This window comes from Tripterygium wilfordii, chromosome 12, assembly GCF_013401445.1.
Source record: "Tripterygium wilfordii isolate XIE 37 chromosome 12, ASM1340144v1, whole genome shotgun sequence".
Classification (NCBI taxonomy): Eukaryota; Viridiplantae; Streptophyta; class Magnoliopsida; order Celastrales; family Celastraceae; genus Tripterygium; species Tripterygium wilfordii.
Window position 1 is genome coordinate 2,480,681 of NC_052243.1, and position 22,814 is coordinate 2,503,494.

The window sequence follows — 22,814 nt, forward strand, 5'->3', positions numbered from 1 at the left end:
TACCCGTATGGATTTCAAAGTACAAAACCCTGGAGCAAGTAAGCAACCATGTTTGCTTTGAAACAACGCAGTGATGCAGATGAACAAAAAGACGATAATAGAATTAGAGATTGTTATAAATCTGAGAAAGTGTTAATTAAAATCCATTGACACTTATCAGTACCTCCGTTGCACATACATCTGAACTTTCTAAGCCCCTGGAGTGACCCATGAATCATGATGATTCATGATGATCCACCAAGCAGACCCAATGCATCAAAGGATTCCACAGAAAAAAAAATGTAACTCACTTTGTTTAACAAACGGAACGTCAAGCACATTAAATTTACATGAGCACATATTTTAACATATACTCAAGTCATTGCAGAAGGAGAAAAAAGAACGAGAGAACTTCAAGAAGAAAGCATGGATGATTAACGAAAAAACATCAGAGAACATTTTGACAGCATTGAAGCAAATGCAAAAGAAAAAGAAAAAGAAACTAGAAATGAAGGACAACCAGGTACGAAGTAACATCTCATGTTCACATCATTTAATAACTTTGTTTGTTTGACTAGCAAAACGACAAGTGCTTCAACCAACTTAAGCAAATTAATAATAATGATGATTGCTGCATTCTAGCAGGAAAACATTAGCAAAAAAAAAAAGGAAAACATAATTAACAATAAATTATGCAGGCCTAGTTTAATTAATACTAACTAATTGGGCAATATACAGACTTCCATAAGGGGCGATACTCGAATTTCTGATGATATTCTTCCTCACATGAATATATCCTAATTTTATTGATACTAAATATTCCATGTAGAAAACATACTGCTCGAGGGAGCTATATTAATAATGATACTGATCTATTGAAACATGTTTCCTCATGTGTATAAGATATGGACTACACATAAGCAGAAAAAACTTGATTATCTTAAATTCAAGAGTGCATGGTACTTCTCTGTCGGCGTTACAACTTTTTTGTTTTTCCTTTTACTTTAAGAAAGAAATACGTAAGGGTACAAGTGCAAGTTAAAACAAAACAAGGCATACGACATCCATTGACCAAAATGATGTGAATAACTTATGAATGTACATGATAGAAAACAGATATAAATAAACGTATACAGCTTATTTTATGCATTAAAAACCTCACCCAATTGCATCTTGATTCTAGAGGATTCATTTCCACACGACGTCGTATCAATGCCTCACGTCAAGACAATACTGGCAATTAATATGCAGGAAAATACTATCTAAACAAGCGCAAGAAGCAAGTTGTCTTACAAAACCTAGTATAATATAAGGGCTGAATACCAAATTAAGCAACTCCGTTTCAGAGTATGATTTGCATCTAACAACTCTTAATTCCATTTGCAGAATATTCAATAAAGAATTAAGATAAACACACTTAGCAAAGGGGTAAAGTTCACAAAATTGAGAGCAACATTAGAACACCAAAACACATTCAGTTTCAAAGAATATATGGTACTGAACACCAACATGAATCAAGCAAATAGCAAGTTATGGAAAAAATTGTTGTATGAGATGAAAAGAGAATGTATATAAAATTTGCAACAAGTTAAGGAAGTACCACTGAACCACACCGCACCCTCAGTGATAATGCATATTGAAATTATAGATCGTGAACATAGAATAGTAATCTTCTAGTACATTTAAGCCCAGCTTATGTTACTTCCTAAACCACATACACAATTACAAAAGGAAACAAAGGGAGAAGGAGAATGATAAGGCAGCACAGAACACTCTAGATGCCCAAGTTAGGCAGGGAAAAAAAGGTAATAATGCACTTGCTAAAGGAAAGAAGCCACGCTAAAAAGACGAATCTATATCATGCAATGCCAAATTACAGCATTTGAAATATGAGTGAATTTCCGAACATAATGATTGATAATTTGGACAAGCATTGTTAACGACATAGCAAATGCTAATCTTTAAAGTGCAACACAGGGTAACAGAATACATCACGGACAAGGAACCTTTTAGAAAGAAAATCAAGGAAACACCGCCATAACTCAAAACAAAGCCATTTAAGTTGCATTCTTACATTCTAGTGAACCCTAATATGGTTGAGATATATATTTTATCAAACGCCATGCCTGAAGTCATAATCTGATGGAACACTAAAAGGCCATACCATATAAAGATGATCCTTACTTAATTCGGTATTCCAAGTCTGTTGCTCTAATAATTCAAACTTCTCTTACAAACAAAGGATTCATCCTCATCCTATCGACTATCGTTCTCTTTCCGACTGCCCTTGATTGGAACAAGATTTTCCACATAATTCGCAACCGCCATATCGCATCTAGGAAAACTAGAAGCAACTGGAACATTCTTCAGCTTTTGTGTGTTCATATCATACAGGATCAGGCTATGACTTTGTGAAAACACAACACTATTCTTCCAAAATCCCAAAGGCCTTTTAAATTCTGGAAAGGGTCCAATACGTATCATTCTGACCCAACGATCCTTAACTTGGTGCTCAGTCATCACCCCTATATCAAAGCACTTCCCTCTACGCTTACACCCCAATTCACCATGACTAGAAGCAAGAGATCCATTGAAGATCCCAAGGTCAAGCGTAGACATGATATTATGTCGAGCTCCAACATATGGTACTAGTTCAAACACTTCATCTACAAAGTCAAAAGACAGGAGCATCTGAACATACTTCAATTCAGCCCACCAATACTGAATTCCAGCATGGTAAACATTAGACCATTCAACATAAATATTACTGGGAATCATGCCAACCACAGAAATTTGTTTCCAAGAATCACTCTTCAAAGAGTATAACTCAACTTGATGGATACAATTAAAACCCCTGTAACCGCCGCGGCGTATAGTAGGAATCCTTAGCACCTTAAAGTCGTCATTCTTGCTGTCAAAATCAAACCCTAAGGTGCCATCCTCAGAACGAGGTCGCGATTCCACCGTGGACAAAGGAAGATGCTTATACTCTCTGGTTGCCGGATTCCAGAGAAAAATTCTGTGGATATTAGATTTGTGAGCCAGACAAATCAAGCCGTTACAGGGACCCATCACATATAAGTCCCTCAGAAAATTTTCGTCCTCTATTTTAATGGTTTCTGTAACCCTAAGCGTGTCATCAACGTCAGAACAAGAAGAGAGCAAGGAAAAGAAACTACGTTCATGACTCACAATGAGATTGACGTTCCGTAGAGTGGTTTGCATCAAATAGTGCTTGGAAATAAAGTCTGGTCTTCGAATAAAATCACGCCAAGCTTTGCAAACGCACCTCAATTGCATCAGTGACTCCACCGTAAGCCTCGATAAAATTTCCACCAGCAAATCTTCCGAAATATCCACAATGGAAATGCCTTTGATCTTTCGTTTCTTCAGGCTTTCTTCATCCCCCACCATCGTCTCTTGGCGTCGGTGGAGCATCAGCGTCTCCGGTAAATTTGAAGCATACAATGTATGAGATTGGTTTTGTTTCAATTTCCCACATCGGAAAAATAGAAGGAGAGAAGCGCAGGAAAGAGCTATAAAAATAAAAAGAAACCCAATGACAAAGCATACCTTTCTCGGCCTTTTGGCTAAGATCAAGTGTAGTATCTGTTCTTATCAGTTTAATATCTGATACGTGGGCCATCGGCCCACACGATATTAAATTAATTTTTAAAGGGGAGGGTTCATTACTGTAGCTTGCTACTGGAGCCCTCGAGTGTCGCCCAGGCGTTGCACTACTGCCAGGGCCTGGCACACCTTTAGTGCATATATGTCACTGAAAGATACCTCCGTTTGCAATTAGGTCATCAAAAGAAATTTTTTTTTTCAAATTAAGTCACTCAATGTTTCAATTTTAAGCAATTAGGCCACTATTATCAAATTTCGGTCAATTGCTCGCCGGAATTTGCTCACATGTGGAATATAAAAATAAAATAAAAAATGACATGTGGAATATAAAAGAATAATATGGATTTTAACATAAAAATAAAATGACATGTGGCATATTTAGGAAAAAAAAAGAATTTGAAAAATAAAAAAAAGTACGACAAGAATTCTCCATGGCACTAGATAAAACCAGCTCAGTAGAATTGGCTTTTCTCACCTCTACTATTCATTGATAATGGCATTTCTGCGTAGAAAGAAGCTCGGGAGAACAAGCATTGAGTCAAACCCAGACAACTTTGAAGCTTTTAACAGAAGTCCGCGTTCAGTGAACCGATCCAGCGGTGGGTCGTGAGGAAAATTTCTCCTCTTTCTCGAGTCTCAACCATCCGCCCAGCCGTCGCCACCCCTCTTCCACCTCTGCAACCTTCCTCCATAGCCAGATCAGGAACAATAGCCACCCCTCCACCTCTGCAGTCTTGGAGGCTCCGGCATCAACCTTCGACTCGAACTAATGCTCCTCTTCAGACATGTCTTCGTCACTCACATGAAACCTTGGTCTCTGATGCTGCGACTGAAGATCTGATGCCCCATCTCTCCTCTTCCTCTAGGATAGCCAGATCTAATGCCCCATCTCTCCTCTGTCATTCAAAAGAATTATTCAATTTATTAATTAAAATAATTACTCGGTTTATTTTAATTAATAAATTTTTAAAAAAATCCATGTCAACAAAATTCCACATCATCACTATCGTTGAGACAAATTTTTGACACCTAAGCAAATTCCGGTTACCAACTGACCGAAATTGAACCCTCATGACCTAATTGCTTAAAATTGGAACATTGAGTGACTCAATTTGAAATTTTTTTCTTTGGGTAACCTAATTGCAAATGGGGGTATCTTTCAGTGACCTATATGCACTAAACCCCTTCCAAATCTCAGTTCAAGTTTGTAGGCTTGTGAGCGTGGGATAATATGTAAATCGGTTGGGCTGGGTTGGTTGAGGACTTTAGAAATGCTAATTATGGCCCAAGTCAAATTCGATTGTGTTTCGTCGTTTTGATCCAAGTAAAGAAAACATGGGCTTGTGAGAGTGTGACTGGCCCATCAAGTGAAATGGCCTATGTCACAAATTTCAATTGCGTTTTTTTTTTTATCAAATGACCTTAATAAAAGAAAATCAGGAATAACTCAGTGTATTTGTTTAAACTGTTTCGGCCTCGTAAACTCAGCTACATAGTGTGCCGTGGGTCCCTCTTAGTTCAACATTAGAACCCCATGCATGGGTCGGGGCACCCACCATGAATTCCTCTTTTTTGAATCCACTGATTAGAAAAAGCTCATAATTATATTTATTTTATAAATACCAATGACAATCATTGTGTCAACCATGCTTCTTTTTTTTTTTTTGAAATATCACTGAATTTCATTGGAATCAAATTCTAAACACATATATACCTAACCCAATTAATTATCAATAGAATCATTTTTTTGTTGGTTGTCAACCATGCTCTCTACATAATATACAAGCTGTATTTGATATTTGTAATGAAAATATTTTAAAGGAATTTAGGAATATCATATTAATTTAATTAAAAAGGAGAGTTTTCACAAATCACAACCTTAGGGCGGGAGATATAAAATAAGTACATTATATGGTCAGCTAATAAAAATAAAATAATACAAAAGTTTGACTAGTTCAACAAACAGTTTTTGTTCTCTTATTCCTTCCAAGGAAATGTGAAGAATAATTTGTAGTAGACCACTCGGTGAGTTGGGTTTACCACGCGGACTCGGGTCAACGGGTCAAAGACACCACCATGACCGTTTACTACCGTCAACCCCAACAACTAAACGCCGTTGTGTCCCCTAACTACCACATACTCTGACGTGGACAAAAAACAGCCGACGATTTTCGTACTCCATCCGGTACCGTCCGATTAGTCTGTCACGCCGTGCAATAATTACAAGCAGATACGGGCGTGGTAACAAAAGATCTACCACCGACAAAATTCATCCAGCAAAAGTAGAAACTACATCAAATCAGTGGTGTCACTTCTTCTGACGCACACAGTATAATCTTCCATATCCTCCATTTTCTACCTACAATAATTAATAATATTTGAAAAAAGTTAACAAAGAGAAGAAACAAATGTCCTGTGTTATTCGATGTTGTCATGTGTCAATCCAGTGCTACTGCGGTGTTTGTTATTTGGTTTTATGGTTCATTTGTTAATGTTTGTAAATTTTTAGATCATTAATATGATGTTTAGTGTAATATTTGTTATTATGAAATGAAGTATCGGGTTGAAACCCTTTATCAAAAAAAGGTTGTTGGATTTAAACCCTTTGTCAAGAAAGGATGTTGGAGTTTTAATTGTGAGCCTGAATTTTGGCGACAGAGATTGGATTTTTGTTCAAAACACAATTGTCATTTTCGTAGCAACGCTTTCTGCTCTGCTGTTGCCCCCTGTGCGCGTGTGGGTTGCTCGTGTCTAACTTACGCCACGGGGTAAAAAGGTTGCCGGGTATGGATCAGTAAGCTGTCGGTACTCGGTGAAACTTTATTTATTTTTTGTTATTAACAGAAAACTAAAGAAATGGAGAATCTTTTATTAAATGGAAAATCTTCATGTTTGTGTGAGTGAGCAAGGGGTGCTATTGTTTTTCTCTTTTTCATTTTTATGGTGGGACCAAACATCTGGTATGCTTTTTTGTCTGCAAATTCATCATCAAGGTGTGGTTAATTTTAATGGGGGCATTTGGTTATGGGGTTTAAAGCAGAACAGTTGCAGAAAGGCCAAGGAAGTTTCTCTACTCAACAAAAACAAATCTTTCTGAGCCAACAATCATAGTACCTACTCTGCCTCTGTAACCCACAAAACAAGCAATTCTCTCCTACTTTTTCTTGTGTTTCTTGTACTTGGTCTGTAATTTGAGGCTCTTATCTCCATGTCTAGTAGTTAAGAGAACGATTACATAGGCTTAACAGACGCTTCTTCAATGGAGAAAATCTCCTCTTCCTCATCCTCCTATACCCGTTCAATTGAAGACCACAATAACAACAACAAAGCTTCTCTTAACTTCAGAGAAACTGAGTTGAGACTTGGCTTGCCTGGGTCTCAATCTTTTGGGAAAAAGGTCTTACTTTTTGGCAAAGATTTGGAAAAGAGCACCAATGGGTATCCAATTAGCCCTTTGAAGAACCTGGTACCCGGGGCTAAAAGGGGTTTCTCTGATTGGGTTTTTTCTGGGAGTAATGGATCTGAGGCTGATACGAGAAAAAGTGGTGTTTTGTTGTCTCCAAAGGGTGGTTTTGAGAGTTCACTTGCAAAGACTGGTTGTATGCCTCATTCTCCTAAGCCAGTTAAAGAGAATGATAGTGACAAAGTTCCTTCAGCAAATGAGAATACTGTTGCTCCAGATGCGAAGTAAGAAATTGGTTTGCTCTCCTCTTTAATCATCAAGCTTATTTCTTTTGTGGTTTTTTTTTTTCCGTTTATTGTTGTTATTGTGTAAGTTTGATGCTTTAGGTTGTTTTGGTTTGGAGATTGATGAAGGAAATGTTAGCCTCAATTTAAGACGATTGTGATTTTTCTAATTCCGGGTTTTAAGAATGATAAAAGGTTATGTTGGAAAGTTTGATATTATTGTTTACAAGGTTCTGTATTCATTCTTCATGTTTCATTTATCTCTTTGTTTCACTGCATTTTTTTTTTCTTGAAATTTAGACTAATTGACATATCATTGGCCTTCAATGTCATGAATTTTGTTGGCATCTTGTTTACTGACTTCTAGATACCATTGTGTGTGTTTGTAATCATCTGTTTGTGTGTGAAAATTTTATTTCCTTCTCCCACTCAAATACCCACTGTTGACCTATTACTATCATATTTAGTGTTCAATTAGGTGATTCCTATTTCTTCCTTTTAGCTTGTTTGAGATAGTTGTATATCCTCATGAAATGTATATAGTTTGGCATATATAGTACTTCTAGTACATCTTGTTTGATTCACTGTTACGTTTTTTCCTCCCTTCTTTTGCCAATATTGCTGGATTGAGTGTCGATCTTTTTTACTGTCGACTTGGGTTGGATTACTGATATAGAAGGTTCTGTGCAGGGCACAGGTGGTAGGATGGCCACCAGTTCGATCATTCCGTAAGAACATCATGTCCTCAAATTTGGCAAAGAATAGTGATGAGGCGGAAGGGAAGTCAGGATATGGAGGCCTTTATGTAAAGGTTAGCATGGATGGTGCTCCATACCTAAGAAAGGTTGACTTCAAAACATACAGCAACTACGCGGAGCTTTCATCAGCTCTTGAGAAGATGTTTGATGGCTTCACCATTGGTAAACTCCCTTGGTCCCTCTTGCACATGCAAGGCTATTAAGCCCTATTGATTTGATGCATCGTACCTGAACGGTGTTGGATTGATTAGAATGGAAAACACTTTTTTAGTTTGCCATGCCCTTCGAAAGGAATTTCCTTTCAGTTGGTGCACTCTCTTTTGATGGGAAAGTTGGTATGCTTTCTTATTGTCTTGTAAGCTTGAAATCCTCACAAAACTAGATACCAACCCTTCATCCATTAAATAAACCTGCATAAAACTGAAGTTGTGAAGCTTTCGCGAACTCGCTGGTGTTATCGAACTGCTTCACTTTGCGGAGTAGTGTTTTTCTGCGGATAGGACAGGAAAATGACATTTTCTGTTACTGCTTCCATACTTTCTAGATATTAAATGGGATCTGTAAGTTTTTTGTAGGTGTTGCTTTGGAGCGATTGAGAACTTTCACTCGGCACATTATGTGATGTAAGCCTTTGTAAGACATCTCGAGCAATAGTTGACTTGGTTTATGTGAAATGTGTTTCAGGGCAATGTGGTTCGCATGGACTTCCTGGGCAAGAGGGCTTGAGTCAGAGCCGTTTAATGGATATTCTCCATGGATCTGAGTATGTTCTTACATATGAAGATAAGGATGGTGATTGGATGCTTGTTGGTGATGTTCCTTGGAAGTAAGTCCCTCTCCCAATTCATGTAGCACTCGGTCTATTTTGCTCGTAGTCCTCATATTTGTTCTTGTGATATATGGCTTTAACTCTGAAATGCTTGATTTTTGTCTTGAATTTGACTTTCCATTATAATTTCCTGGCAACTATAATACTACAGTGGTACTGCATATATATATTTTCTGAGTAGCCACTCCTTCTCTAGCATTTGCTGCATATACTCAGTATAACAGTTTTTTGTTATCTCAGGATGTTCACGGAGTCATGTAGGAGACTGAGGATCATGAAAGGTGCAGAGGCGATTGGGTTGGGTACGTTGTCTTTACGATAGTCTATACCCGAGAGTCCAACTTGAATTTTCAGTGATTAATCACAAAAACAGCTAGTTTTATATTTAATTTGGGAATTGAACATTACTTGCTTGGTTTTTGTATATATCTGAGCATATCTGATTGTTTGCAGCTCCAAGGGCCATGGAGAAATGCAAGAGCCGAAATTAGTGCAAAATAACATTGAAGACCTGGAAAAGAGACCCCCCTCTACCACATATTCAAGACGAGAGATCTTATAGGTTTAGGTTAGCAAGACCATGAATCATTTGTAATCTTCAAAGGTGCATCCAGTGAGTGTTATATTTAGCCTGTCTGGTCTATTTTTCTTTGGCTTCCCGTTTACCCCTTATGGTGTATTTTGACGGCTGTGTAAATGTGGCACTTGCACAAAATGTGTTGTATGCTATCTTTACCATCCTAGCCATTTCCTTCACCTTATTGAAGCAAAATTCTTCGTCTACTTTTTAAAATGTTCTGGTTTATTTTAGTTGCCTAGTAAAGCTCTGTTTTTTCTCATCTATTTCCTAGTTTTTTGGTAGAAAACCCTGGCACATAGCGTAAATTGAATGGAGTTCTTTTCTTTTCTTCTCATTTTCTCGTATGTGACCCCTATTAAAAGGATGACAATTTAGAAGTTCAATCACGAAAATTAACAAATTGATTATCCAAAGACTAACAACCAGAACAACTATTGCAAAGGTGGTAATATTGACAAGTTTCAAGGTTCATTTGAGTGGAAAGCAAGCAAGTCTACTCAAATCTATTCTGGGTCCTTTCAAAGCAATCATGGTTCAGAAATTTGAACATATACCATCTGTGTATATCCATTAAAAACTGAAGTATCAAGCCTACTTAGACCAAGCCTCTGGAATGAGCCATACCGGCCATCTTCAACAATAGGAGTAACAGCACGAGCAGGATCATAACGTGTCTGATGAGTGAGAGAAGGACCAGCAACTGGAGGAAGCTCCCAATAAACATCAAGTATTGATTCAAGGAACAGACTGTTTTGGAAATGTTCCTCGTAGGAAATTGGCTGATTGCTGTGGTTAAAGTCGTCCCTCATATACCCTTTAACACCCCACCATGCTTCACCAGGTCCACACAGTTCATTTATATCCACTGCCTTCTCCCAAAATTTCTTCCTTTTTGATCTAATCCTGGCTTCGTCGCTATCTTTAAAGCAACTATGTCCACCTCCTGGATAAAGACATGATCACAATCCTTGTGGTAAACTGATTAATTTAGATAGCGCAGAATCGAATCACCAGACTACTAGAAACAATAACAGTTAAATAAAAAAAAAACACATTAGTCCAATGAAAGAAGGCCCAAGCATTTCTGTTATTCAAACTGAGTCACTAGAAGAAAACAAAGCACTTAAATCAGTAACTTCATAGCCCAAGCATAACTGAGAACAGATTAACCACACAACTTAAATTCCAATTTGCAGATAATGTGCAGATAAAACCCACGAATGGTCACTAATTAGCTATTTAGGATTTCCAATGCAACATTAAATTAAATTAAAAAGAACCAATACACAAGAATGGGGAAAGTATACATGGCCTTCACCCACAAGCAGAGGTCAGTCATATGCACAACTCCAGTGCATAAGACTCCTGCAATGGGCGGGTCGAAGACAGGCAGGTTGTACGACGACTTTACCCCACATAATATGTGGAGATGTTGTTTCCAAGAAAATAACTTGTGACCTCTAAGTTGTACCACTAGAACTCTACCACTGGCCATATGTTGAACCTATAGCGAGGCAAATTCAATTCTCTCACAAAAAATAAATTCTTCAGAGTTGACTGGTAGTTCTGTTTGCCAAAATCTAACACGATATTACTTTATTTGATGTATATGAATATGAATGGCTGATAGGGGAAGGGCAAATAAAGCTAATGGGAGACAGCTCAGACTGAACTGATGAAGGGGAGTGCACCAATACCTATAAGGAAAAGCTCATAGGAGTAAGCCCCAGTGACAGTAAGGTACCATAATAGCAGGATTGTCGAAAGATAACCAGAACATGGATAGAAGCTATACAAGACGAGTTATATGATGCACAACCCATAGCAAGGATCACGATTTGGTCATACCAAAAAGGTGGACATGAAGGACCACTAATATACCCCTTGGGGCAGGATTCAAATCGTCATACCATTTGAACAATGTTAAAAAGTGGTGTTAAATCATTCAAAAATTGAGATGCATCAATATATTTGGTTAACTAGCTAAACAATATATTTGTTGGATAGAAAAGTAGTCATATCCTATGGTACTTAAGATTCAAATTGTTTGCCCCTAAGCGCTTACTTATAGTCCTAATTCTGTAATTGAATGTTTTGCATTTGTCAAACTTCATTTCTTTAGCAGAAATAAGTAAACATTTCTACACAATTAATTCAGGTCAAACCTTTTGAGAAAAGCTAATTCATTCAAGTTAGAGATAAGGGAAGAGCAGGATTCAAATTAAGAAAATAAAGTCAACGCAGCTATGATCATGCAGATGATATGATTAGAAGGGGGGAGCAAGAACCTCTTATATATAACTGATCACATATCTGCCTCAAGGAATAGTGGTCCCCGGTTCCAGTATCATAGTTATCCTCAAAAACAAGATGCCGAAACCCAGCCTTCAACGCTTGCTTAATTCTGGCCACGAATGCACGAATTCAAGGATGTCAGTGTTTACTGAACTAGGTGGGTAAATTTCATGTATAACATATTAGTATATTCAAATGCAATAGAATTGTAAAACATCGATGCTCCAATTACCTTTTCAATTCATTATGATGATCATCAAAGAAAATAAGAACTCGAGCAAGGTCAGTAATGCCATGTTTCTTCATCACACTCTTCCAATCAACACTCTCAAAATCATTAAAATCCTTTCCAGCAAAGTATGTACAATTTCCATCAACATAAGCAGGCCCCTTCTTCAGATATTTCTCAGGATGCCGAGGTGAGAGTGATATAATTTGTGTTTCTGGCATGGCCTGCCGCAAGACCCAAGTTGAATGCCCTTTGAATGCACCACTCTCAATCATCAGATCAGGCTTCAGCCATCGAGCAATAAACCAAAGCCCAAAGCTGTGGTCAAAACCCATCCCATACAGGTTATTTTTTATTGGACGCATTTCATAAATTGGTACAAACTCCTGCAAACCCTTCTGCAAATCTTTTGATGTCCATTCAACTGTTTTTCCATGTTTCGATCTGCCTTTTGCCAAAAAACAAGTTAATGGGCATAGTCCACAAGCCATTGATAGTTCCATAAAAAAAAATCAATTGATATATTTGTCCAAAACACAGGAGTCAGCCACTTAATTTTTAGTCAAGAACCTCCACATCGGACAACCAAATTGAATAATCTCTATCAGCGTAAGTATCAACCATGTAATCAGTGATCAGCGATCTATAAAAGGCCATGTTACAACTCAGAACTAATGAAAGCTGGGGAAAAGGTCCAAGGCTCCAAGCTCAGCACAAGATTGTGAAATTTATATTACATTCCTTCTAGCTCTCAACGCATGAATTAAAGCAAAGAAAGGAAAGTCGTTACATGGGAAAATGTGAACGAGGACTTACTTTTAACTTGAAAAAAAAAAAACACAATGAAGCAACTAAAATTCCTAAAGTGATTTGATTATCCCGCAGCACCCATACAATGAACAGCAAAAGCAGATAGCATAATCATCCAAAATTTTGAACCATGATAATTGAGTTCAGATCCTATGTTTCTATCAACTCACATAGCAAACATATTAAAATGAAAATTTCTAAACAAATCCCAAATCCTTTTTCTTGTAACTGAAAACTTATAAATCAGTGTAAGTACATAGAAAAAATAAGTAAAAATTGCTACTAATCATAGAATCCAAAATGTTGCCCTGGTGAAGGTTCAAATGTCTACTCTGTTTGCTCCGACCTTCATAAACCGAGCCTTCATAATAACAATCTATCAAGCAATAATCACGGAAACACTACAAGTGTCATTTAACCAAATATGCATTGAAAATTTGAAATAGCAATCATTGATTTCCTATGCATGAACATGAACACTTAACCTATATGAAATGAAGATGTTCACTAAAATCACTAAATCCCAACAAATTTAGAGGGGAGAGAGAGAGTGTGTGCCATTCACTCTTCATGTCCACTCTCCCCCATTCAAACAAATATAAAATATCAGCCCCAAATCCCACCCAGAAGTTGACATCACCTAAGATCTTCTAAATTCCTCCTTTTCTCCAAAGACACCCAAAACTTCAATCCACATTTAACTACAACCTTCCATTTACATATAATTTCCATTTAAGCCAAAAGAGAAGGGGAAAAAAAAAAGGCTTCACACATCACATTGCCTCTCCTTTACTTCTCTTTCCAACAAACAACCACACATTACCTAATGTAAACCTCAGACCTGGCACTAAAATCCATTTCGAGGCAAATAAGCCTAAAACAACCCTATAAATAAGAAAATGGAGGTTAAAAATATACTCAAACCCTGTTCAGCATTCTCTGATCAAGCAAAAGAAACAAAACATCTAATCCAAGAATAAAAAACTCAGATCTGAACATACTTTCCAGAATCAAATCCTAACACGAATCAAGCAATTTCCCAGATCACAATCACATCACATAAATAAGCACACCTACTCTTACAGAAACAAATGCGAATATATGTTTATACATAAAGCAGAATGCTTACACCGGGGCACTCCAAGCCCTCCGAAGTCCGAATCGAGCCCATCGAGCCCGAAAAATCCAACGCCAGACCTGTCGTACGCGGACGAACAGACGAGACTGCGAGACTGAAAGTGCAACGAAGTGATTAAGAGAACAACGACTAGGAGGCAGAGGACGAGACAGGGACCAGGCCAGAGGTGGCCGACGTGGGACATATAATTGGAGGCCAAGAGCGAGATATGTTGCCTCTTGGTCTTGGATTCATCGACAGCAGCATTCTCGTCGGCGGATTCAGCAGCAGGGTCGTCGGAGTGAGGAGACGGACCACGGAGTCGCGTGGAGAGGACGCGTTCGAGCATTTTTGGAGATTTGGGACACTGCGCGGATGTTTCAGTATGGGCATGACACTAGTGAAGATGACGACACCTTTATCTTTTCTTTTCAAAGTTCTGGGATCATATTTATATCTCTGATTTTTTTTTTTCTGTTCAATCCGTAATTTAGGATTATCATACAATCGTAATTATTGTGTGCATAAATAAATAATGTTTAAAGCTTAATTATTCATTCACATCTCTCTTCTCAACCGACACCCCTCTTTCTAAGATGATAGCACTATATACACCCCATTAACATTATAAAAAAACATAATGTCTTCATTGACCCTATCATTCTCCACCCCGAAATCTTTCATCCTTCTTCCATTACCTTTATCTAAACGACAATGTCCCCCGAGTGTTCACATAGGTGAGATTGGAGACTAGTAGGCCACTCTCACCTACGACACTCAAATGCACAGTACCAATAGCTATAGGAGGAACAAACTATTCTCACTAAATATTCCAATTTTCTCAAATCAAGTGCCCTAAACAAACTCAAATTGTGTGAATAGAAATTTCACCCCATCGCCAACCATATTAACTCCATTCACCATATCCAGGATTTAATCACATTCCCCTTCAAGTGGTCTTAGCGCGATGTATAAGGAGGTGTTTGGTGACTATGAAGCTCGAAGTTAAGGGTTGTAGTAAAAAGCTTAGTGATGGTGATTGTAGTGATTTATTTTGGACTTGTGGGGATTTAGGGTCTGGGATTGATAGTGAGGATTTGGAGGTGGATGAAGAAGAAGATGATGAGGAGAAATGAATCATTTTCAAAATTAAGTATTTTATGAAATAAATATTTGTTCACAGGAAATATCTTACTGAGAAAAAAAAAAAAAACCTTTTGCAGATGGTTGGGACAATGGAGTATGGACTAAGTTATTATTTTTCTTATTTCGTATCTCCAAAATTTATTAGAAACTTATTTTTAAAACAACTGACATAAAATAAAAATACTAATAAATTTCCTTAAAATAGGATTATGCTAATTAAGAAAAACAGATACCATAACGACAACCGATGGCACGAGACAAAAGCACGAAAGCAGAAGCTTAAAATCATTAGAAGGACTGATGACACAAGCCAAAAGCACATAAGCACAAGCCAAATGTCATTAAAGGACTTGTAGTATTGTCCTGCACAAAACCTCAGACTGATTGACTTAATCAATATTAATTAATAGTTACAAATAAATTAGTCCCCAGTCATATTCATGACCTCATCTATGCACCATCTGAGGCATGACAATATGCTAACTCCCCTCCAGGCCGTAAAAGGATATCTATCTAAGGTAGGCAGGCAATCAATTTATGTATATGTAATGCATGTATATCTAATAATATATATTCTTTTATGTAAAAAAATGTTAATTTAGTTAGAATTAAAATATGTACAATCTCAACCAGAAGGCTTGACCAGAGATACAAGTACTTTCGGTTGGCCATGATTACATCATCATCACGAAAGTGTTATAAATGTTCAAAGCCCACCATAAAACAACACCAACCAACACAAGCAATTAATTAACAAGGTATCACAGCGTTCAAAAACTATAGTTTAATCTCATTGTCATTTTCGAAACCAATTCCAAGTGTGAACAACTACTACGTCTGCATTATATATGTTAATCCGACTAGCATATATTTCTCGATACATCCGACCAACATATATTTCTCCATACATCCGACTATATAACATATCTTTCTCCATATATATATATACATCCTTCTCGCGCGCACACACACAAATATATATGTGTGTGTATATATCAACAAGAAAAGAAATCAAGAATACACAGCATTTCTTGTCTCCCACGGGTAGGATTTGTGAACTACTCGTGTCTCTACAATAATATTGTCTCTTCTAAAGAACCTAACTTTGCAGCACCAACTGATTTATGGCTCTACCAAGTAACAGTTATCGTCAGATGTCACTCATCTTACTCTTCAAGAAGACATTGAGCAAGACGGACATCGATTTCAGGCTCTCTTTCCCCACAAAGTGGTTAGAACTATTTTTGCATGCAGCAGAAATAGAGGTTTGGGATGAGTTGAGCCAAAAGCTTCGCTATTTTGTGTGCGGCATTCGCGACGGAAAACACCCTAAACCTGTTCTAACCCGCGGCTGGCGCGGGTTTGTGAAGGAAAACAAGCTAAAGGTCGGTGACAAAATCATCTTCTTTAAAGAAGTATATGATGATCATCATCGAGCACGCTTCAGGATTGGCATGGAGAGAGCAGATACCAATATTGAATCGGCTGCTGTGGGGAGTAGCAGTGGTGGTCTGTCTCTGGGGACAATAGTAATTGATGAGAAGAGTACTACTGTTGATACAACACTGAAGCTGTCTATTAATTAGGACCTGTGGTCTCTCCGGTGAACCTGATGCCATGGAAACAAAACTTGCCATTGTTGCCATATACATACACACATATATATTATTTCAATATATATATATACATATATGTGGTGTGAGATGTTTATTAATTAAGCTTTTGATATGGGGTTTGATGATCTGTATGTTGTGTTGCAATATGAGATTAATAATTAGTATATGGTGATGCAAGATGAAATAACAACTAAATAATTAATGGCGTTACCTTGCTTGCCAACATTGGGGCATGATGGATGGAAGATATTAGTTGATTTATTAAACTTCTTTAATTAGTTTTCATATTTTGTGTTGTCAAAATCCGAGCAGGATCTCAGGGCCCCTGAGGAGCTGGGTAAACCTTGGGTTAGATTGGGCACAAATAAGACAAAAATGGTGGGTTTTGTCCACGTGTATATGTTGGGCATATGTCACTTGAAACACGTGGCTGATTGTACTAATATCTTTCATTCTTCGTTGGAGTTGGCGTTGAAACGACCCATGAAGTATGGGCTGATTGCAATGTAATTCACATGCTTATTTATGCAGAGCAGAACAAAGGGACAACGGGTGTTAGTGATTGGACGTGGACTCCATCAATTTGGTATCAGGTGTTATTTATGCACCAAAGTGGATTCGACGACTACCTTCGCAGATAATAAGTTTTGAAGTTTGATATGAACACTGAAGAATTGGTATCATGGTGCTTGTAGAGATGGATGAATGGACTGTCTTGTCACTTGTGTGTGATAAAATTCATGAAAAATAGGGGCTTTGGAGGAGTACGGAAAGTGGGATTGTCATGCCTCCAATGGAAGGGACACAGAGAGAGACTCACTGATTGTGACCGAAGGGATATGAGATGGCAGTTGGATGGTTATTTGTCGAAAACATGGGTCAAGCGCATGCGTAGTATTGTACAGGCATAGAAATGTGGGCTTGAAGGGGATCATGGGCTTTCTTATTAGCATGTGTACGAAACGGCCCATTAAGTTTGTGGGCTGATTGTAATATCTTTCATTCTTCATCGGTCTCGATTGGAATGAAATATGGGCTTGAGGGGCATCATGGGCTTTTCTCGTAAGCATGTGTATGAAACGGCCCATGAAGTTGGTGGACTGATTGTAATGGAATTCACATGCTCATACCTCACTATATTTATGCAGAACAATGTTTCTTAATGATTGGACATGGACTCCATCTATTTGGAAACAGGTGTTAGCCCAGCCGAACAATTTTAAGAATGAAAGGAGTGTAGGAGATGGAAGAGCTCAACGCCGAGTTATTTATGCTTCATCGATTGAGAAGGGAGTTGAGAGTTGTCTATGTGTGCAAGATGTGATGAGAATCCCACATCAGAATATGGTAGTGGGTTTGGAGTCTAGTTTATAAGGGATAGCAAACCTCAGCATGAATTTTCAATAGAGAATTGACATGTAACTATTTTCAAAGCATGACACGAAATCTAAGCGCTAAAAACTCCTATGTGACAAGTATTCATCAACATGTAACTAGTGCATTACACAAAATCTAGGCACTAAAAACTCCTGTGTGATGGGTATTCATCAACATGTAACTACATTCAACACATGACACAAAATCTAGGCACAAAAAACTCCGGTGTAACGGGTATTCATCAGCATGCAACTACTTTCAATACATGACACAAAATCTAGGCACCAAAAACGAGGAGACTTGTCGTGCATCTGTTATAGTCATATGCCCGATTTAGTTTTATGAAAGTCTGCATTGGGTAATTGCACCAGCACCAAAATTGCAGATAATACGCCTCATCGGAATATAAACGTTCACAAAAAGGTCATGGTGCTTGTAGACATGGATGGTCAGTCTGATAAAATTCATGGAAATATGGGTTTTGGAGGATTACGGAAAGTGGGATTGTAATCCTCCAATGGGAACTTTCCAGATAGAGGACTCCCTGATTGTGATTGAAGGGATATATCAGATGGCAGTTGAATGGTTATTAGTCGTAAACATGGCTAAAGCGCAAACTCTATCAGCCTATTGTACAGACACTGGAAATTGAGTGAGCATAGTTAGGGAAATAGAGAGAGAGAGAGAGAGAGAGAGATGCATGCTAACAATTATCAGACGGCAGCCTCATTCTTGGAAGCCAGACAATAGCAGGAGAAGAAAGGCATGCTAACAGTTGGAAATCATCTACATCGCTTGGTCAAATGAGCATTCCCTAGTTACATATTTACTACATAAAAATCCAATAAAAAAACCCCAAAACCAAGCCCCCTCAAGCGTAACAAGCATATGCAAAGGATCATAACGCTAACAGCTAATCAAGGACTGGCATAAATTAACCAAAAAATAAAGCAGCAGCATCGGCCTAGTTAGGGATAATCGGATATAGACATTTGAAGTACAGCTTATCTAACGACTAATAAGATAATCATTGGTAAAAAATCGAGCAAAGCAGCAGCTCTGAGAGCTGATAAAATAGACTTCCCACGACCAGAATTTCAAAACAAATCATACAGAAATTTACCGTACTACGTGGTTGCAAACTCATAGTTATCATACCCAGAATCAAATATAGCTAAGCAGCACCAGAGCAAAGATGCACAATACCATAACACAATTGCAACCAACAATGATGCTAGAGTTTAAAAGCAGCCGAGTCAACTTAAGCTGTAAACTCACTATTGCCCAATCACCAGTATATCTAAAAAGAAGCAAAGTTGCCTTCCATCCACCCACCCCTACTAGTGACATTGCAAAATTAGTCTATAACTTGTACTACCGGCTCATTTGTCATCCAAACCTATCAATCATTTTAGGTCTGATACAGAAAGGTCATGGTGCTTGTAAAGATGGATGGATTGTATGATAAAATTCATCGAAATAGGGGCTTTGGAGGACTACGGAAGGTGGGATTGTCATGGCTCCAAAGGGAGGTACACAGAGAGCTTTCCAGGGATATGAGATGGCAGTTGGATGGTTATTAGTCGAAAACATGGGTCAAGCGTAGGCTCCATTGTACAAGCACTGGTAATCGGGTGAGTATACTTGGAAATGCAAAGAGACACTCCCTGGTTGTGTTTACTGGATCCAACATATCCCCTCCTCTCAGACTGGATCATTCTTGGAAGCCAGACAATCGCAGGAGAAGAAATGCATGGTAACAGCTCAGAATCGTCTAGATCGCTTAGTCAAATGACCATTCCCTTGTTATACTTATATATTTACTCATCGCAATGGTGGCTTGATAACGATTCCAATCCTCCCACACTCGGTTTTACACACATTAACTAAATAAAAATTCAGAAAATTACCGGAAACCAGGCAATCAGTAAATCAAATGTATGCCCGATATCGTAGATATAACTAGACACTCAAAAGTAAACATTACATGACCCTGAAAACAAGACCTAATACTATGAAATAAACTTAAGAAACTGAGAACAAGACCAACAAGCATTGGCAGAGTATCAGAACGGTAACAGCTAATCAAGGATATAGACATCTTAAGTGGAGCTAATCTAATCTAACGGCTAATAAGATAATCATCAGTAAAATCGAGCAACGCGGCAGGACTAGGAGCTGATAAAATAGACTTCCCACAACCAGATTTTCGAAACAAAGCATACAGAAATTTACCGTACCACACTGTTGCAAACTCATAGTTATCATACCCGGAATCAAACATAGCTAAGCAACACCAGAGCGAAGATTCAAAATACCATAACACAATTGCAACCAACAATGATGCTCAAGTTTAACAACAGCCAAGTCAACTTCTGTAAATTAACTATTGCCTAATCACCAGTATATCTAAAAACAAGCCAAGTTGCCTTCCATCCACCTACCCACCTCTACTAGTGACATTACAAAATTAGTCTATAACCATCCAAACATATCATTGTAAAGATGGATGGATTTTGTGATAAAATTCATGGAAATAGGGGTTTCGGAGGACTGCAGAAAGTGGGATTGTTATGCCTCAAATGGGAGTGGCATACAAAGCTTTCCAGGGATATGAGATGGCAGTTGGATGGTTGTTAGTCATAAACATGGGTCGATCGCAGGCTCTATTGTACAAGCACTGGAAATTGGGTGAGTATAGTTGGAAATATAAAGAGACACTCCCTGATTGTGATTACTGGATCCAAGATCCCCTTCTCCAAGACTGACAGCCTCATTCTTGGAAGCCAGGCAATCGCTGGAGCAGAAATGCATGCTAACAGTTGGAAGACATCTAAATCGCTTGGTCAAATGAGCTGCACCAAAGAAACTTCTGATAGCATTCCCTAGTTATATATTTACACATCGCAATGGTGGCTTCATGACGGTTCCAATCCTCCCACACTCGGTTTTAGGCATATTAGTCGAACAAAAATCCAGAAAATTACAGAAAGCCAGACAGAATCAATGTAGGCAAAGCAGCGTAGATCTACCTACACTCTCAAAGTAAACATTAGATGACCCTGTAAACACATTACAAGACCCTCCTCAAACAAGCCAAACAAGCATTGGCAAACGATCATAACGGTGACAGCTAATCAAGGACTGGCCTAAACCTATAAAAAAAAGCGCATTGGCCTAATTAGGGATATAGGCATTTGAAGTAGAGCTAATCTAACTACTAACAAGATAATAATCAGTAAGATCAAGCAAAGAAGCAGCTCAAAGAGCTGATAAACAAAAGGCATGCTCAGACATTGCACAACCAGGTTTTTGAAACGAAGCAGTATCATACAGAAATTTACCATACTACACCATTGCAAACTCATAGTTCTCATACCCAGAATCAAATATGGCTACGCAGCACCAGAGCAGAGATGCACAATACCATAACACAATTCAAGCAACCAATAATGATGCTCAACTTTAACAACAGCCCAGTCAACCTTAGGCTGTAAATTCACCCTCGCCTAATCGCCAGCATATCTAAAAGCAAGCCAAGTTGCCTTCCATCCACCGGCTTATTTGTCATTCAAACATATCATTTTAGGTCTAATACACACCCATCCAGTCTCATAAATCTTGAACATATAATGGGAGAAACGTGGATTAGCTCTTCAATATGATCAGCAGTGCAACATATAAAAAAAAAAAAAAAAAAAAGACCATAAATTCCACATTTTGATGCACACTATGAAACATATATCCATCAATGTGCTGCATATTTGAAAGTTAAGGCGGTGCCCACATTTTGATACACTATGAAACATATATCTAAAAGTTCAAAGGGGGTTATTCTAAAGATGGACCCTTCCACAAACATAAAACAGTAGTACTCACTGGAATTAAGGCTAACACCAGAAACATTCTTCCTTGGATTGATGGTGCATGACAACCCCAAAAAAATCAGACATAATCAGATAATCTAATACCTATAATTCTATAAAATCACCATTCAAACCATCACTAAGAAAAACTCAAGAATTACCACCAAAATAAAAACAGTTAATTGTTTGCACACGAAAAAAATTATTGGAATGGAAGCAAACGAGATGCCCAACTTTGTAGCTTTCAGCAGCAAAACAAAGTCACAAGCAATAGATGTTCCAAAATAAACACACATTCTAAGCTGCACAAAAAGATCTCCCTAAGCAAAATTAGCAAATATGTCAATCACACAACAGGTAAGTAATTTAACACTGAAGAATTCTTTCTAGCCAAAGAGGACTTAATATGGGGCCAGAAAAATGCACCTATAAGAAATGATTTATGGAAAGATGTTAGTATACCTTCACAAAATCACCATTCAAACCCGCACTTTTTCTTTTCATGTAGGCTTCTTACCAGCTAAAAAGGGGTGGGAGGATTCAAACCTCTGTACACGAGCCATCAAATAACATAGGAACTTGAACTAAATGTCACAAGGTAGAAACATGAGTATCCATCAAGTAAACAAGAAACTCTAGCAAAAACCCACATGCTAAGAACTCAAGAACACTTGAAGTCAATTATGAAGTCAGCTGTAAAAGCCACTGCTAGAAGAAATTTCAATTTTAAATTGAAAATTTCCATCCAAAACCAATATCTGTAATAGCTTATAGGTAGAGACTCAAGAACACTTCAAAGTTCAAATAATTTGGGAACTTGAGTTAAATGTTGCAAGGTAGAAACCCGAGTATCTATCAAGTAAACAAGTAACTCAAGCAAAACTCGCACACTAAG

General features: G+C 37.9%; 3 protein-coding genes and 1 non-coding gene across 4 annotated transcripts; 2 read left to right on the top strand and 2 right to left on the bottom strand.

Annotated features, from left to right (window-relative positions):
- Positions 1–1,819: 1,819 nt before the first annotated feature.
- On the bottom strand, positions 1,820–4,682 carry LOC120011253 (F-box/kelch-repeat protein At3g23880-like). The gene is made up of 3 exons (XM_038862323.1): positions 4,614–4,682; positions 4,412–4,505; positions 1,820–3,515 (listed from the first exon to the last, which is right to left on the bottom strand). Exons 1-3 carry the CDS (start codon positions 4,680–4,682, stop codon positions 2,236–2,238), a joined length of 1,443 nt encoding a protein of 480 aa, XP_038718251.1. The 3' UTR covers positions 1,820–2,235.
- LOC120011601 lies at positions 3,549–3,743 on the top strand. The gene has a single exon (XR_005471054.1). It is a non-coding gene; the product is annotated as a U2 spliceosomal RNA (small nuclear RNA).
- Positions 4,683–6,617: 1,935 nt separating the features above from the next.
- LOC120011162 (auxin-responsive protein IAA8-like) lies at positions 6,618–9,666 on the top strand. The gene is made up of 5 exons (XM_038862229.1): positions 6,618–7,296; positions 7,987–8,216; positions 8,739–8,880; positions 9,124–9,185; positions 9,337–9,666. The coding sequence occupies exons 1-5, from the start codon at positions 6,869–6,871 to the stop codon at positions 9,372–9,374; spliced, it is 900 nt and encodes a 299-aa protein (XP_038718157.1). The 5' UTR covers positions 6,618–6,868; the 3' UTR covers positions 9,375–9,666.
- A 175-nt stretch (positions 9,667–9,841) lies between these two features.
- On the bottom strand, positions 9,842–14,371 carry LOC120011161. Its single transcript, XM_038862228.1, has 4 exons — positions 13,927–14,371; positions 11,991–12,435; positions 11,752–11,867; positions 9,842–10,406 (listed from the first exon to the last, which is right to left on the bottom strand). Exons 1-4 carry the CDS (start codon positions 14,261–14,263, stop codon positions 9,991–9,993), a joined length of 1,314 nt encoding a protein of 437 aa, XP_038718156.1. The 5' UTR covers positions 14,264–14,371; the 3' UTR covers positions 9,842–9,990.
- Positions 14,372–22,814: the final 8,443 nt, after the last annotated feature.

What these genes read in the sequence shown, in the direction of transcription:
- LOC120011253 (XM_038862323.1), bottom strand. Translation starts at nt 4,682, where the DNA reads ATGAGGGTTCAATTTCGGTCAGTTGGTAACCGGAATTTGCTTAGGTGT. An exon ending in AAAAATTTGTCTCAACGATA is followed by an intron (nt 4,506 to 4,613) that starts GTGATGATGTGG and finishes TTTGAATGACAG; the next exon opens with AGGAGAGATGGGGCATTAGA. An exon ending in ATCAGAGACCAAGGTTTCAT is followed by an intron (nt 3,516 to 4,411) that starts GTGAGTGACGAA and finishes TTATTTTTATAG; the next exon opens with CTCTTTCCTGCGCTTCTCTC.
- LOC120011162 (XM_038862229.1), top strand. Translation starts at nt 6,869, where the DNA reads ATGGAGAAAATCTCCTCTTCCTCATCCTCCTATACCCGTTCAATTGAA. An exon ending in GTTGGTGATGTTCCTTGGAA is followed by an intron (nt 8,881 to 9,123) that starts GTAAGTCCCTCT and finishes TTGTTATCTCAG; the next exon opens with GATGTTCACGGAGTCATGTA. An exon ending in TGCAGAGGCGATTGGGTTGG is followed by an intron (nt 9,186 to 9,336) that starts GTACGTTGTCTT and finishes GATTGTTTGCAG; the next exon opens with CTCCAAGGGCCATGGAGAAA.
- LOC120011161 (XM_038862228.1), bottom strand. Translation starts at nt 14,263, where the DNA reads ATGCTCGAACGCGTCCTCTCCACGCGACTCCGTGGTCCGTCTCCTCAC. An exon ending in AGGGCTTGGAGTGCCCCGGT is followed by an intron (nt 12,436 to 13,926) that starts GTAAGCATTCTG and finishes TTTTGGCAAAAG; the next exon opens with GCAGATCGAAACATGGAAAA. An exon ending in CATCATAATGAATTGAAAAG is followed by an intron (nt 11,868 to 11,990) that starts GTAATTGGAGCA and finishes ATTCGTGGCCAG; the next exon opens with AATTAAGCAAGCGTTGAAGG.